The sequence below is a fragment of the Mus pahari genome, chromosome 16, assembly GCF_900095145.1.
Source record: "Mus pahari chromosome 16, PAHARI_EIJ_v1.1, whole genome shotgun sequence".
NCBI classification, from domain to species: domain Eukaryota; kingdom Metazoa; phylum Chordata; class Mammalia; order Rodentia; family Muridae; genus Mus; species Mus pahari.
Genome location: NC_034605.1, coordinates 45,619,707 through 45,637,424, shown reverse-complemented (window position 1 = coordinate 45,637,424; position 17,718 = coordinate 45,619,707). Strand labels below are relative to the sequence as shown.

At 41.1% G+C, this 17,718-nt stretch overlaps 1 protein-coding gene across 5 annotated transcripts in view; it reads right to left on the bottom strand.

The window, feature by feature from the left end:
- Phactr1 (phosphatase and actin regulator 1) overlaps positions 1-17,718 on the bottom strand; it is a 451,087-nt gene that overhangs the window by 418,523 nt on the left and 14,846 nt on the right. For all 5 annotated transcript variants that reach the window (XM_021215339.2, XM_029547344.1, XM_021215336.2 and 2 more), the window contains exon 3: positions 4,046-4,192. In XM_021215339.2, the coding sequence (XP_021070998.1) occupies positions 4,046-4,192 (147 nt within the window). The remainder of the gene's footprint in view (positions 1-4,045; positions 4,193-17,718) is intronic.

The following is a 17,718-nucleotide window of genomic DNA, read 5'->3' as shown; positions in this document are numbered from 1 at the left end:
CTGTATCTCCTGGGCTGGAGAGAAAGAGACCAAGCTGCATCAGCATGAAGATTAGTCCCCAGATAAGAACCATGGTTGCACATTCACTTGTAACACCGAAGCTAAGGTTGGGGAGGGGGCGGGTGGGTGGCTAACAGCCTAGCTCTACTAATCCTGTCTTAAAGGACTAAGGTGGAGAGTGATGATCAGGTCACCAATGCCCTCTGGCCTCCTCACATGTGGGTTATACCCATGCATATGGGTAACACACACACACACACACAGAGAGAGAGAGAGAGAGAGAGAGAGAGAGAGAGAGAGACAGAGACAGAGAGAGATAGAGACAGACAGAGAAAGAGACAGAGAGAGACAGAGAGACAGAGAGCATANAGAGAGAGAGAGAGAGAGAGAGAGAGAGAGAGAGAGAAACAGAGAGAGACAGATACAGAGACAGAGAGAGACAGAGACAGAGAGAGACAGAGAGACAGAGAGCATATCTTCTTGTGTGCCACATATTATTTGGAGAGAGGGGTTCAGACACTCTAAAATTAATCAGGAGCAAGCTGGAGTTTTGCACTGACTTCTCAATAAGAAGAGAAGTTATACATTCTTTAATATTTTCCTTCCCATCACTCTTTCATCCCCTTTGGTGCATAATTATATAGCACTTCAGTTTTAGTGTCACCTAGGAACCGAATATATATCATATAATATACAGATAAGTGGAAGGCATAGGTAAGGCACCCGCCTCTTCAATGCAGGGAGTGAACAATTTCCTAAGGCAAGAAGGTACATTCTCTAAAGCGAAATGCTAGTGATGCTCATTACTGCTAATAGCAGAGTGAACATACTCCCTTGTTGCAGATTGTCCCTTTGACACAGTTTAATTTCTTAGGGAACATATGAAGCCCACTCCCACTGTTCTAAATGAGACCTAGTGTCTAGATACCCTTCAATGAATACACTGTCTTCAATTTCTTTAGCTTTGACATTATCTTCGGCAAACACCCATCTCATAATACTTATAACTTCCAAATGTTGAGTAGTAGCTTAAATCCCCCAAAATGGGGCTATTTTGGTCAAATAAAAGACATGGTTCAGAAAATTTCTGTTCTCTCTCAGTTTAAACATGAATGAAGTTAACATATCCACATAGTGGTAAAAGATTCATGTTTTGTACTGTTGTTTAATTGTCATGGCACTGTATTTTAAGAAGTATATCCTACACTCAACCTGTGGACTTGTTTCAAAATGAGGTTATTAAGTTCTGACAGGGACAGGGTATAGTTAGAAGAATCCTGAAGTGCTTGATTAGTTTTCAAACTGTCTAGTCCACTTTAATCCAGCAATTGAATGGGTTAGTGCCCAAATGATTCATAATCAAGTAAAATGAAAATATTTATAGGTATCACCTTCAAGCATTGAAAAATGTGTAAAATATTAAAGATGGACTTATACACAATTAGGGAGCTTGAGGAGGCAAATCCTTAACAGAAGTACTTTAAAAGATTGAGAATTTATCCAGAGATAGCAGAGAGTAACTGCATGTTTGGAGGAGGCCAAAGGTACTTGTCTGGCTAGCTGTTTATAAATTGCTGTTAAGAGGCAAACAAAATTCTTGCTATGCCCAGATTACACAATGCATTGGGAGTGTGCAGGCTCTTCTGTTCAGCAGCCCTGATAATGACACTAATAGCTTAATTACAGCTTTCTGCTTAAGGAGGTAAACAAGGCTGTTTGCTTTTTCTCTTTCTTTAAATCAGGGGTTACAATTACTTTTAAATGCGGTGGAAAGGCACATCTGCGTGTGCATCTACTTTGTTAAGAAAGCAACCAGAAACCAGCTGGAAAGTAAAGAAAGGCCCCAGGAGTGAGCAGGCGGCCTAAAATTAGGGAGATGGGGGAGGGGAGAAACGTCCCATTTGAGCATGGAGCAGTAGACATAAGAGAGGCACAGTACACAGGCAGCAGTGGCTGTGTGGGGGTTCAGGAATTGAAAAGTTTTTAGGAGTACAGATCTTCCATATTTTTTTCCTTGTGATTTAGTCTCAGAAACCACAGGAACACTCCTCTTTCTGCTGTCCCTCTGGCAGCCATGTCTTTGCCTCCCTGTCCTTTGCTTCAGCACCAGGAAGAGAGGACAGCTCCCCAACACTCCCTACAGAGCTGTAGCTGCCCACCTCCTCCAGGGTTTCTTTAAATAGCGTTTGCCTTGTCAATGTGCCTTTAGGGGTATATTAAGAAGGACACAGGAGGGACCAGGTCCACATCTGATTTACTTCCTGATGAAATGAAGACATGCCCTGTGTGAACCAATCTTTTAGTTGTACTCCAGAGCAATCTAAGCAGAGTAAAAGACTAAGTCAGTGGTTTGAATCTGTGGCTCAATGTTATTGAGTAGAAGCTGAAACTTGATTCCCTTCTTCAGTGCTTTATTACTTCGGTATAACCCTACTATGGAGGTAAACAGTCTTCACTAACTATACTTTAGTTTATTTTCTTTCCTACTAAATACATTTAACACACTCAAAATTCCTAAGATCATTAGCTTGGGAGAACAAGGCTGGTCCTAAAGAAAGCATTTCTCAGGTCTGTGGAAGACCTCACAGAAACATATGCCGGACCTGGAAGGTGCAGACAGGGATTCCCAGAGGAGTACCAGGAACTACTGCAGCATGTCACAAACAAATGACCAAAACTCCACAGCGAAGGTCTCTCCCTCCAATTCCAACGCCAAAAGCAACCACTGAGGAAGTTACCACAGAACACAATCTTTAAATAGTCAAGTCACCAAGACGAGAACACCCTTGGTTACTCCAGTTCAGTCAGTTCCCATTTTTTCAGCCATAAAAAAGTTGCTTACTCGATGACTCTCTTTCTCTAGGCAACAGTCTTACGTCTAAACCCTTCTCCACATGACATCACATATATATTCTTTGCTTCAGAGTGTGTGTGTTCGTGTGTGTGTGTGTGTGTGTGTGTGTGTGTGTGTGTGTACACACACACACACACACAAAGACACAGACACATGTGGTGCAGAGACACACCAATCCAGTTCTTAAGTTTTTTAAAAAAAGAGTTGTCTGCTTTTTAAAACTTATTCTGAAATTGAGTCCTAAGAAAGAGTCAGTTCTCTGTCTTTCTGCCTGGAGAAGGCGGTGTGAGAGGAAGGGCAGACAGGTAGGACTGGGGGTTGGGAGCCATCCAGAAGTGTTCTGTCAAGTTAGTGGTGAACAACTTCTTCAGAGAGAGCAACTCTGCTGTGAGTTTGCGGTGGGGAAAAGACAGACTGGTGTTAACTCATTAGGTGTCCCAGAGCACACACCTGCAGCCTAGTAACTTGGAATCTTTCCGCCCCCTTCATTTAACCCATCCCCTAACTCCCTTCTCTCCCCCCTTTCCTCTCCTTCTTTTCCCATCTTCCTCCGTCCTCTCCTTTCTCCTCTCCTTCTACCATGCCCATCCTTTCCCCTTAATTCTATCTGGGCCACTTGAAAAGCACGGAATCACCCAACTGCACTCTGAAGACCACGCTTACATCTTGACCTCCAAGGCGGCTTTCCAACCACTGTTCCCAGGTCAGTCCCGCCCCCTCCCCCCGCATCAGTGCGGTGGCACCCTCCAGACAAAACCACCCGGCGGTTTGAATGTCACCAACAAGTTCCACCCTATAGTAGCCCCGCCAGCGACAGCCTCACCCAGGAAGCCCTGTCATTCCCTCCGCCCACAGTCGCGCGGCATCCCTACCCCACGCCGCCGGGTGATTTGGGGGGTCATTGTTACCACTGACACTTTTCTTCCTGGAAGGGGAAAGCCCGCGTGGGTGTCTCTGGTTGTGTGTAAGGCTCTACGCGCTACCCTCCCCCATCCCTGCAATACACACTCTCACACACGCCCTCCCCACGCGGGCGACACAAAGGGAGCCAGTGTGAGAGCAAGGCGCCTGCAGGGCAGAAGGGCGCAGGGAGGGGGCACCAGGGAGGGGCAAGGGCTGATCTGGCCCAGGGGGAAGGGAAGGAAGGAAGCAGGTGCTTGACACCCAGAGGAAGGCGAGGGGTGTCCTTACCTGCCCCCAGGTTAAAGGAGATCCTGGCCTCTGCGAGATATGGCGTGTCGCTCTTGGAGCGGACTCTTCTGATGGGCCGCCGGTCTATGTCATCCTCCGAAGAAGCCGCCATTAATGTGGGAGGCAGGAGCAGGGTCGCCCGGCGAGCTGAGAGGAGAAGGAGATGGAGAGAGGGGGAGGGAGAGAGGCGGAAAGGGGGAGGAGGGGAAAGGAGGAGGCTCACACACATAGAAAGGGGGAGGGGAGGGGAGGAGGAAAGGAGGGGAAGGGGACAGGGAGGGAGGGGGAGAGAGGGAAAGAGGGGAAAAGAGGAAGAGAAAGAAAGAGAGAAAGAGAGCAGAGAAAAGGGTGAAAGGAGAGAAAGAAAATCCGTTAAGGATTGGCGGACTGGAGCAAGATCAGGTTAGCCCTGGTCTGTACTAGGGGCTCCCCCTAACTCCTCTCCCAAAGCTGGGCCAAGGGGTCAGCGCTCTGGGCCAACACCACGCCTCCTGCCGCAGCCCTGTTTCAGCCACTGGCACAGATAGGCTAATGCGAATAGGAAGACTCCCAAGCCAAGATGCCCAGTCAGCACTGTGCCCTCTCCCGCCAAATATGCTTCCTTGCCTTTCACGCGCAGGCGAATACAGTCTCCAAGATCCCAGGGGAGTCTCTAGCCCTAGGCTGCCCTCAGGACCACAGAACCCAGCTTTTATGCTTTCAGCTGCCACTCCTGGAGCCCCTCACTCTTGCCCCCTGGCCTTGGGAGCAAGGCACCTACCATTTCCAGGACAAGCCCCCTGTCCTATCTTGTCCCAAACCAGAAGCGCGAATAAAGTTCGAAACAGATCATGACATTGTTGGAAACTCTCTTATCTGCCCCTTACAATTTAGAGGTGGGAGGTGGAGGAAGAGTATAGACAACTTTGGTAGGATGGATTTTAGAATTGATATTTTCAGTGTAGACTAGGCTTATTCACAGAACCAATGGTCCTTTTCTACACCCACTAAGTTGGAGGATGTGGGTTCTCTCTCTACATCATACCTGCTTATGTGAACCTTCAACTCTTTCTGTCAGTCACATCTGATACAAATAATGATGTATGTGTGCACCGGACTTCCTTCTGCAGCTCTGCACTATTATTCCTGAAGGAGAGGTGGCCATCAAAGGGCCTTGGATTCCTTTGAACCTTTGTACTGTCTGACTGTAACACTCCATGAAACACAGCAAAAGAACCAAAAGGCTTTCCGGGGGCGAGCGGGGGGCGTGATCAGCACCCGTTTGATGCTACCGCTGGACCTATTGATGAACTAAACTCCTTTATGTTTGTCTTCTTGAATCTTCTGACACTATCCTTTTTTTTCCCTACCCTGGCGTCACTACCCTTCTATGTGGTGAATGCCCACCTCTGGTAGGTGAGCAACCTGACCTCCTTGGTACAAAGACCAGCTCAGTGTGGCTTCATGCCCTCTGCTCTCCTGCCCCAGGCTTTGCAAGGCTCTTCTCTGTACTGCAGATGTCATTCCCACTCATTTCATATCCACCCCACTCTGGAATCACCAGTCCCTCCCCACAGGTCTCCTACCTTCACATAGTCATGGTTACTCTGGGCTTGGTTCTTCCTCTGCCTCTTTCAGAGTCTCTGTGACTCAGTTTGTCCTTCCTATGGAACTCTTGGCACCCCAGGGAATTCCCATTTTCTTACTTCCTATTCTCTGTCTCTCATCTCATCTACTGCTTCCTGACCTCATCTCTCTATAAAGGGCACTTTTAAAGGCTGCCAATGTCTTTGTAAAAGTTAAGTCTATTCTTTTCTTGAGCTCGTTGAAATATTCCATAATCCCTCTTCCTTGAATTTATCTATTCCTTTGCTCTTCCAGTACTGAACCACATTCCTTACTACTTGGTTTCTATCAGTCAGTTCTCTACAGATTAGTCTGAAAGTGTTTGTCCTGCCATTCACTGCCTGCCCTCCCCCAACGCTGAGCCTAACTTCAGCCTATCCTTGAACCTTTCTCTCCCACTGTCTCCTTGGAGGCTGCTCAGATCGCCTACATCTGACTCATTTAGGATATGTCTGCAACCTGTGTTAATGTACTTCACTACAAACTTCTTCAAACCCTTCATGTATTCCTAGGAATGTGTTGCTGTAGAGAACCTATTGCTCTAGTTTGCATCCCATTGCTGTAATAAAACACTGACCAAAAGTAACTTGGAAGATGACAAGTTTTTATTTGACTTACAGGTTATAGTCTGTTATTCTATCATCAACACAAACCAAGGCAGGGGATGGGGAGGCAGGGATCGAAGCAGGGACCATGGAGGAATGTTGTTTACTGACTTGAGCTTCCAAGCTCACATTCAGTTACTTTACCAAGACTGTATGACTAGGGAATAGTACCACTGATTGTAGAATAAGTCCTTCTCCATCAATTAGCATTCAAGGAAATGCCCCACAGGACAATGTAATGGAGGCAATGCCTCCATTAGATTCCTTGAGGTTCCTTCTTACTAGTTGCCTCTAGTTTGTGTCAAGTTGATAAAAAACTAACTAGCAGCCCTACCACATGGTGAATGCTCAAAAGATTATTTCTCAATAAAAGAAGTATAAGAAGGAGGGAGGAAGAAGGAAAGACAAAGAGAACGAAGGAGCATTAAGTAACTAATGAGTGTGTAAGTTGGGGATCAAGTCAATGTCTCCCTGAATTTGGACACTACACCTGCAGTGAGTATAGAGTTCACAGAGTGTGGTTTCCAGGATCCAATCATGGGTAACAAAAAGCCCAGAATGTTCAAGATTATATAACGTATTTGTATGACCTCCCATATACTTGAACTCACCCGTAGATCATGACTGTTCCTTTTTAATACTTCATCCAACACAGAATTGATGTAAATAATTGACCTGTCATATTGAGTGGAGAATACTGATAAGAACAAAAAATCCTTACATGTACATTACAGATGTAATTTCATCCCCAGTTGAATTTGAGGATGTAGCTTTGATACAAGTGGCTGGTTGATTTACTAATTGGATATATTTGGTGTACTACATGTATCTATTTGTCTGTCTGTCTGTCTGTCTATCTATCTATCTATCATCTACCTATCATCTATCTACCTACCTACTCACCCTTGTATTTAAGGATTTGAAAGAGAATCTTGTTATGTAGCTCAGGCTGGCCCTGGACACACACTATTGCTCACTCTGGCTTTGAACTCTATTCTCCTGCCTCAGCTTTCTAGCTGCTAGGATTACTGCTATACAGCACTATGCCTAGCTCCAACCACAATTTAAATTCACCCCTGTATTATATTTGACTCATCATTATATCAAGTGCATTCTCAGTGAAACACAGCTTTTTCAAAAGAGTGGCTCTATTGCAATGGGGAAAGGTGGGTGTGTCCTTAATACAAGGGTCTGAATGAAAATGGCCTCCACAGACTCATGGGGAGTGGCACTACTGGAGGTGTAGCTTTGTTGGAATAGGTGTGGTTTTGTTGGAGGAAGTGTACCACTGGGGCTGGGGGTGCGCTTTGAGGTTTCAGACACCTCAAAGTTTAGTGGCTCATTGTCACTTCCTGTTGCCTGCGGATCCAGATGTAGAACTCTTAGCTGCTTCTCCAGCACCATATCTGCCTGCATGCTAACATACTTCTCATCGTGATGATAATGGACTAAACCTCTGAACTGTAAGACAGCCTCAATTAAATGTTTTCCTTTTTAAGGGTTGTCATGGTCACAGCATCTATTCACAGCAATAAAACAGCACATAATCATGGCGCACTGGTTTCAGTTCTTAGGAAGGAACAGAAAGTAAAGAAGCTCAAACATCTCTGATTGTAACAGAAACCACTCCCCTGTAAATTCATGCAGGGCCTTTTGTTTTAAATGCCCGGGATTCCCTCTTCTATGAAATTCATGAGCCATGTCTGAAGAAGAATGATAGAGTTGTTTGAAGGAGGAATTAGTCATAGATTTCTCTTTTCTTTAATTCCACTCATTGATCCTTGATACAGAAAAATACATCTGTGAAAAAAATCTATTTCTTACTCATTGACTACTTTAGATGATGATCAAGAACTAAGGCTGCTCATAGTTTAAGGTTTACATTTCTTTATAGATGGTCATATTATTATTATATTATATTATTATTATGCAAGGTTGGGACATATAGCCCTAGTTGGCCTGAAACTTAGTTTATGTATACAGGGTGGCTTTAAATTTGCAAAGTTTTCCTGCATTTGTCTTACAAGCTGGGATTACAAGTGTTGCTACCACACCTGGCTACATACATTTTCATGTATAAGTTTATTACAGACTATTCTGTTATTCAAGTACTTTTAAATAGATAGGCTTTTTATAAAATGGTAATAAAATACTATACCTTGATGCACACACTGTTGAGTTCAGTTATTATATTTTTACTTATGATTGTATCTTCCACTTCTTGCCTTTCCTAATATGCTTCCTCTTTGTCTTTTGACTGTTACTTTATTCTTTCCAATTTTCTTCTTGCATTTATTTTTTTATCTCTAGCAATCTTCTTACAGAGTCAGTCTTTTTTCCTGTATCCCCTCGTTTCCTATATGAAGAACTCATTGTGACAGTGTTACAATTGTATTTCCAGCTTCTTTATCTATTTCATATTCATAACTTATTTTCATGAAATATTTGACTAGAATCAGAAGAATCCCAGAGTGGGACTCAGAGGAGATGGACCCCATCCAAGGATGAGTATTATCTTATGAAATAACACTGGGAGAAGGAGGGACCTCAGTCACATCTTGTAAAAGTGTGAGGCTCAGATCACATGCAAAGGCCCTGCTCAGTTATAACACTCTATAGTTATTTGTAGCTATTGGGTTATTGTCCTGATTAGATTATACTTTGTATTTAACTTAATATAAGCCAGAGTCATTTGTGGAAGAAGATCTTTCAGTTAGGAAAGTGCCTGGGTCATTAGAATGATCTGTAGGCAAGTCTGTAGGAAATTTTCTTGATGACTGATTTGGGAGGGCCTATCCCACTCTAGGCAGCACCATCCCTAGTCATGCTGTTCTGTGTTGTATAAGCAGGCTAAGCAACTCAGGGGGGAGCAAGTCAGTAAGCAGCATCCCTCCATGGCCTCTTCTTCAGTTCCTGCCTCCAGGTTTCTTCTCTGACTTCCCTCAGTGAACTGTGCTTCGGCATGTATTAAGACAAATAAACACTTTTGTGACCAAGTTGGTTTTGCTCATGAACTTCATCACAGCAACAGAAAGGAAGTTAGAAAAGTTATTCTGGTCTTTCCCATTAAAAGTTCTCAGCATCTTTTTGTCTCTCAGTCTTATGAGACATTTTCCTTTGTTATATAATTATAAGTAATTATATTTAGGAAACAACATGCTATCTGTTAGTCTTGATTCATAGTATTCATATATATATATATATATATATATTTCATAGGACTGAGTTGATTCATAGTATTCATATATATATATATATATATATTTCATAGGACTGAGTTGATTCATAGTATTCATATATATATATATATATATATATTTCATAGGACTGAGTTCTGTAGCATCTATCCCTTGTAGCATTTCTATCATGTGACAAACATTCATATGGTTGTATGGGGACTTAAGTGGATATGAGAATGTGTATCCAGAGAACTGAATTCAGTTATGTCTTCAACAACTACCAATCTTTGCAAAAATCTTTTAAAATTGCTTTTTAAAAATATATATACAATATTTACAATTTAACTGAGTATAATGTTTTCTTATTTTTCTAAAGCCTGCCAAACAGTGAAAATCTCAGAGCCTTTGTTCATATTATTTCATGAGCTAGAGCCAACAATAGAAGTAATATACTAGGGTCTCAAAATAAATATTTTATGCATCTATAACTTCTACAGAAGAGGATAGAGACAGGAATACAAACAAAATTAGGGTAATAGATTATTATTATGGAAAAATTCGAGGTAAGTAAAAACTTATCTTTTAAAGCCTGTGCTTCCAGAACACCCTTGCATTAGTCAGGTGAGATCTGACCTTGGTTTTTTTTATTTGTTTTGGTATATGGTTTTCCCAGGTATTCCCAGTTATCTGTTATTATACTTATAATCCTCTTGCTTCAGCCACTGAGTGCTGGAATTTCAGGTGTGTACTATTGTTACAGGCCAAAAATGTCAGTTCTGTATCCTCAGACTGAACCTACTGAATTAGAGTCTAAAGGATGAGATGGAGTATACAGATTTTTTCAAAAATCTATTCAGTATTACACTAGAGTTCCTGGATAAGTAAATAAGACAAGCAAAATAAATGCAAGAGGTAATTAATCTTAAAGCAAGATTAAACATTTTATTAGTCATATCTATTAGAATTGTGAATAAACAGAATCTTTAAGAGTAAGTATATAGGCTGTTAGAAAGCAATACATTTCACAGTATCACTGGATATGTTTGTATAAAACATCCATCTTCTATATAAAATTAGAAGATAAAATCCTAGTTTTAATTAAGATTTATTTATTTATTTATATTTATGGGTTTGAGCATGCCTGTGCCAAGGTGCGCATGTACCACATGACTGTGGATGTCTGAGGAAAATTTGTATGAATTGGTTCCCTTCTTCCACTGTGTGGGTTCTAGGGATTGAACTCAAGTTGTCAGGTTTGGTAGCAAGCCCCCTTAAACACTGAGCCATCTTACTGGCCTGAAAATAAAAAATTTTAAAGTACCACACATAATGGCATTAAAATCGTCAGATTGCTATGAAGATTTTTTGTTAACAAAGATGGGTAATAATTCCACATAAAACTATGAAGCTTCATGGATGTAAATTAAGAATACCTAAATAAAATGGAACTAATATGCTATGATCATTTTTATGAATTTAAGAGCAAAAATATCTACAGTTTAAAAAAAAAAATCTTCCTACTATGTTGACTCTGACCACATGCATTCAGTATTCTACTGGAGGTCTTGGAAAAATAAATAAGGCAGGCAAAATAAATGTAAGAAGTAATTATTATTTTTTATTTTTTATTATTTTCTTTATTTACATTTCAAATGCTATCCCAAAAGTTTCCTATACCCCTCCCCCCACCTCTGCTCCCCTACCCACCCACTCCCACTACTTGGCCCAGGCCTTGCCCTGTGCTGGGTCCTATAAAGTTTACAAGACCAAGGGGCCTCTCTTCCCAATGATGGCTGATTAGGCCATCTTCTGCTACATATGCAGCTAGAGACATGAGCTCAGGGGGTACTGGTTAGTTCATATTGTTGTTCCACCTACAGGGTTGCAGCCCCCTTCTTTCTCTAGCTCCTCCATTGGGGACCCTGTGTTCCATCCAATAGCTGGCTGTGAGCATCCACTGTAAGAAGTAATTATTAAGGCACCAACTTTTAAAAATTGACCTATAGATCCAATGTAATTCCAAACAAATCTAAGCGTTTTAAAAGAAAATTTGACAGGTGACTTTATAATGCACGTGGGAATACAAAGAGAGACTAGTTAGCATGGTCTTCACAAATGAGAATGAACTTGTAGATTTCTAATATAAGACCTAAGATTCGTGAAAGCACAGAACACAAATATAATGTAAGATGAGTGGATGAATGGAAGACCTAAAAGCCAAAGGGTCCTGCAGTTTGGATGAGGACGTCTTTGTAATATAGAAAGGCAGGGGTAGAATTTTAAGTAAATATTACTTCATCATTTGAATATTTACAGAGTAAAAACCACTCTGATCCCTCCCTCATACTAGACATACAAATCCAATTACACACGGCTCACGAACAAATATGTGAAAGGTAATAGAACTTCCAGCTAAAAATTTCTTTCATAAGAAAACAATTTTGTAATCTTGGAAGAAAGTTCTAAAACAACTTTATAAGAAGCAACAAGCAGCAAAGAGCAAATAGCCACATTGATTCACTGAAATTAAAGAGCTTCTCTTCATGTCAGGACATCATTTAAAACGTAATGTACCAATTATCTGAAGTATAACTAAAACACTGCTAATCAGGGAAGGTTTAACCCTAAATGCTTACTTAGAGAAAAGGGAAAGTCTCAAATCAAATATAAGTTTTTAATCTTATGAATACAGGAAAGAAAAAAGAAGAGGAAAAATTTCCAAGTGGAAGAGAAAGGAAATGATAAAGATAAATGCAGAAGTCAACGAAATTTAAAAGCAGGAACACAAAAGAAATTAAATCAATTAAAAATGTATTCCTCAAAAAAAAATCAATAAAATTGATTACTTTCTGGAAAAAAAAACAGATCAAGAGGAAAAGACTGAAGAGGTAACTCTTCAATGTGAGGAGTCAGGTTGGGGTTCTCACTGTGGATACTCTAGCTGTTAAAAGAAAAAAAGGGAAACACTACAGATGTCTTTAGGCTTGTCAAATTCCTTTGGAAAACTTTGAATATGTTTAGATAAAATAGAAGTAAAAACCTAAAGTTATCCTAGAACATGTCCAAAGCAGAATTACTTATGGTGACCCTAAAGTCAGAGGGAACTAAAACAACATTATCTCTCGGCGCAGTTCTTGGTTTCCTGACATAAGCACACGGTAAGACCCTTCTGACGAAGACACCACTGACTTTGCATGCAGGGCATAGCTAAATCAACCGCAACTGACCAGGAAACTCTCACCCTGCTGCTGGGTAACTTACGGAATGCCAGAAGGTGACACAGACAGATGGGGAATATATCAATTATCTCATACACAGCTGGACCTGCATGCTACAATATTGACCTGCCTGACACGATAGTCCCACTGGTGTAATAGTGGCATACTGGTTATACAGGTAACTGACTGCTTTATGTCAAGCCATAAAGTCTGCTCCATACAAGGGGTTTCATATCTGATACTGGTTAGTAGTCCATGTTTGGAAAGACCATAGACCCGAGGAACAACCTACTCCTGTGGTTTTGATAGGTGATCCTGTTGTGAAACTTCCTTCTGAATATTTATGTTTCGATCTATAAATTTGTGTTGCTTTCAACTTTGGTCAAAAAAGCTTTCTTGTGCAGTGGGTAGTGGTTCATATAGTGACTCATAACTAGTTAAAACATCACATATAACTAATAATGAATGCTTGAGTAGATAATCATCGATATTCACTTCTCCCATTTAAGATGGGAACATTGTGGACACTGGGGCATAAGGAATGTATGAGTTAGCAGATAGAGAGGAGAAACAGGGAAAGACTGCTGAGTTCTCGACATTACATATCTGTCATATGGACTGACTCTGGTGGTAGATGACTCGAACCATTTTGGCAATGTTCATGCTATACTATACCAACATTTTGTGGGGTTGTTTTGTTTGTTTGTTTGCTTATTTGACCCTTAACTGGGGGATATTATCTTAACTATCTCTGGCATCTATACTTTTATTTTGTTTTCAATATTCATTTATTTTCTATGTATGAATGTTTTGTCTGTGTTCCATGTGTATGACAGCAATTTTTATCAATTTATTTAAGAATTCTCTATATTTCTATGTGTGGAGTCTGCTTTTAATTTTTTTTTCTGTTTTTGTCTTATTGAAAGTAGGTTTTTAGATAGATGTCTTTTTTTTTTTTTCTTTAAAGTACCTTGCTCTGACAATATCACGAGGTAACTGTATTGGAATGTGTGCAAGGAACAGAATAATTTCTAGCAGTTGTTGTGCCTTGATTATAGGTTAAAATGAAAGGAGAAAATCACAGGAATAGGGAGCCTCGTTGATGAGGCTTGCATGGATTCAAGCTGGGAAAATGTGGAGACAAACCTATGACATCCACTCACGGAATTTGCTACATTAAAAGAAGACACTCATGAAACCTGGTGGTAAGTGAATGAGAACTGGTAAGAAATGTATGCATCCATTACAATACATATCAATAAATATCAAGTAAGGGGAAATAAATCCGGAAAGAACCAACATAGATACTAACTCTAGAGGAGAGTTTGATGAAGATGAGGATATCACTGGCTTTATCATTTCCTCCCCTACACTCATTCCTTTCAAGGTAGAAACTGGTCGGGACCTTGCCTGGAAAGTGATCACCTCTGGTGAGGAACAATTGGGTTTTAGGAGTCTCCAAATATGGCACTTAGGGAAGAATGTGATGTTACTTTTGGAGAATTTTGTCCTAGAAACGGTATACTTGAGTCCCATCATGAGAATATGACAGAAAATGCTGCATTAGGAGTGGTCTGTTAAAAAGGGAGAGATGAATCCTGTGCTTCACAGAGGATGATGTCACAAATGGTAATATATGGGTGTCGAAAAATTCCAGGGTCAAAACAGCAAGAGACCCGACCATAGACAGGGCTATCCTGGACCGCAGCCTTAAGCTGAACTGACCTTAGTCTGGATTTCACCCTGGAGCAGAGGGGCCTTTAAGGGGTGTCCCCAGTCAGCTTATATTGCAAGGCAAAGAGCAGGTTTAATTAAAACATTACTGTAGCTGACAAAGTGCTGTGGTTTTAAAATAACCATCTGCATGTTCATTCCCATGGATGGACAGATGGGAGATAAAGAGGTGACAGTTCTCTTATGGAAACAATAAAGGCAGCCAAATAAATCCAGGAAAAACATATTCATTCCTTTCTCTTTATGAGAATTTTCTAGAGGTTAGAGAGGAGGGCTTGCCGTTTTAAAAAACATATGAGAAATTATCATTGTTAGGGAAGCCCTGAGTCTGTGGACAAGCGGTATTAATATTAAGAATATTTTGTTTTAGATTAATTGGAGGCCCTTGACATTTTGTTGAAAGTTGCGTCTTGTGTACTTTATTTAAGCAGATTCGGGATCTGGGCCGCAGGAATGACTGGCATACCTGATAAGATTTAGAAAGGTAAGTCATGCTAGACCTCACAATTGAACCCAGTATGATGTCACAAATGGCAAACTACAGAAAACACAAGGTGTCAGTGATTCAAAAGGATGCCACTGACTGCAATACCACCCAGTCTATGGTAGTTACTTCCACATCTCAAGCGGGTTTAACAAAAAAAAAGACCAAAAATGTTCGCTGGGCTGGGTTTTTGTTATCACTAAATTTAGTTTGCAGATCCTGGGACATCTTTATTTTTTAGACATAACATCCTCTTCTAGGGAATCAAAATGTTCTAGGCCAAAAAAAAAAAAAAAAAAAAAAAGTTACTGGAACCTTTTAACTTTTATTCTTCAGCTTGTCCTTAGGGGAGTTCTAGCTCCAGTTCCCCTCCCCTTTTAAAGATTTATTTATTTATTTTATGCATATGAGTACACCATTGCTCTCTTCAGGCACACCAGAAGAGGGCATCAGATCCCATTACAGATGGTTTTGAGTCACCATGTGGTTGCTGGGAATTGAACTCGGTGCCTCTGGAAGAACAGTCGGTGCTCTTAACCACTGAGCCATCTCTCCAGCCCAACCAGTTCCCTTTTATCCTTGGTTAATTTATGAGGGTCCATAACAGAGAATGGATGGCTGATTTCATTTTACTATTTCTGCCCAGGTTCTAGATACATGATCTTTCTACAAGGCCCCATTTAAGTCTTACTTGTACAATATTAGGAGTGTGCTATCCACCTCCAGGTCTATCAGAGTAGAACCAGATGACTATGAAATCCACACTCTTGCTGCCACAAGCAGTAGAAAGCAGGTCCAAAAGACAGGTTCACATCTGGACACTGAGTTAGCCCTGTTTAGCTATATAGGACTTGGGATTTTGCTCTGAGTTTTCTGTAAGGCTAGACTATCTGTCTTCTCTTGGATTGACGCCTACATATAGAAGGATGTAAGACTATTAATTAACTCGCCAAACACTGACCTGGCAATCCTCTTCCAGAGGGCTTATGTTTCATTTCATGAAAAATTATACCTAATTTGAAACTTTATTTGCATGAGACATATTAATAAAACCTGCTTGTCTTTCTGGTGGCAAGTCTTTCTTCCACTCCCCATCTTTGCGTGTCCGACTGCCTGATTTCCGTGGCTGAAATATTTTTATCCCCACTCCCGCCCTCCTGTACCACGAAGAAAATTAGTTCTGCCCTCTGCTTACCTCTGCCAACCTTATGTTCCTTTATGGTTTTCACTTTGCATATATAAGAACATATAAGAATGATGATGGTGGTATTATATTCCTCTCAGCAAATATGAAGTACTTTTAAAAAACACAGATGTGAGGCCAGCCTTCCCGAATTTGTAGCCACATTCCATCCTTGTAATTTCATGATTTCATACAAATCAGTATCTCTGTGAATCTATGAGAGCAACATTGTACTAAAACCTTACAGTCTCCATGGGGATTCAAACACATAATCCTTATTAAGTTTCTGGCAAAAAATGATTCCTGATAAACCTTGACTGTATGTAAGCTGTTATTGCTCACCAGCCCAAAGCAAGGCTATAGCTGTGAGATTAAACCTTGGCACAATTTCAAAGCTTGATCCCTATCAGACTTACTTTAAAAAAAAAAAAATTAACTCTCCAAGCTTAGCTTGCCTTATATGCAAATGAGAAATAAAGTGAACTTTTTCACTGGGCCTTGGGAGGATAAAACATTATGTAATAAATGTAGAACACCTAACAGAGCCTGACAAACTGTGGGCGGACAACAAATGTTCACTGCTTCCTTTCCTCCCAGTTTCTTAAAGTAGACACTGTACAGAGCGGCTGGGGGCTGGCTGCTAAGCCATACTAGATGCAGAAAGGAAACTGTGTATCAGGCTTTGCACATGGAACTGAGTCAGACAGAAACCCAGGCAGCTTCTATTATTTAAATGTTGACCATGCTTGAATAAAGTATATGTCACTTTCCAGGTCACAGTCACCAGGATGGCTAACAGCAAGCCTTATTGTTTTAATTGTATATTTTCTCCATGGCTAGTTTTAAATATAGATGGTAATTAATGACATAATTTAAGGTCTTAAGGTTTTTGAATCCCTGACTCATGTTCACTGTGCAGAAAGGTGATATATTCTTGGCGTTAGCCTTGTGCAGGAAACTGCTTGCCTTGTTCGTTTGGAAGTCACCTCAATGTCAAGGCTGCTAACTTGAGTTATTTGAGTCGCTTTACAAGAAGATGCCAGCATTTAGAGATAGGGACGTCAGTGTCCTGCTTAGGTTTTTTATTAATTGACACAAGCCAGGGTTGTCTGGGAAGAGGGAACCACACATGAGAAAATGTCTTCCCTAGAGAGGCCTGTTGGCAAGTCTTAGGAGGACGGGATCGTATTTTAGTGGCTGATGTGGGAGGGTCCAGCCCACTATAGATGGTGCCACCCTTGAGCGGGTGATCCTGGGTTGTATTAAAAATCCAGCCATGCAAGCTGTGAAGAGCAAGCCAACAAGCAGAGCTCTTCCGTAGCCTCTGCTGTACTTCCTGCCTTGGAGTCCTGCCCTGATGTCCTTTCATGATGGACTATAGAATGTAAGGTCAAAATGTCTGTTCTTCCCCAGCTTGCTTTTGGTTGTAATGTTTATCACAGCAATAAGAACCTGACTAGGACCTTCACCCTTGGCACTGGGATCCTGGGTTTTGTCTAACTCCTTGGCCACATCCCGCTATGTTATCTAGTTAAATACCCAGCTCTCACCCCCAACCATCTAGTCCCTAGAAATGTAAAAAACGATAAAGCTAGGAAGACTTATGCTTGAATCCTGGCATTATAGTTGATACACACACACACACACACACACACACACACACAC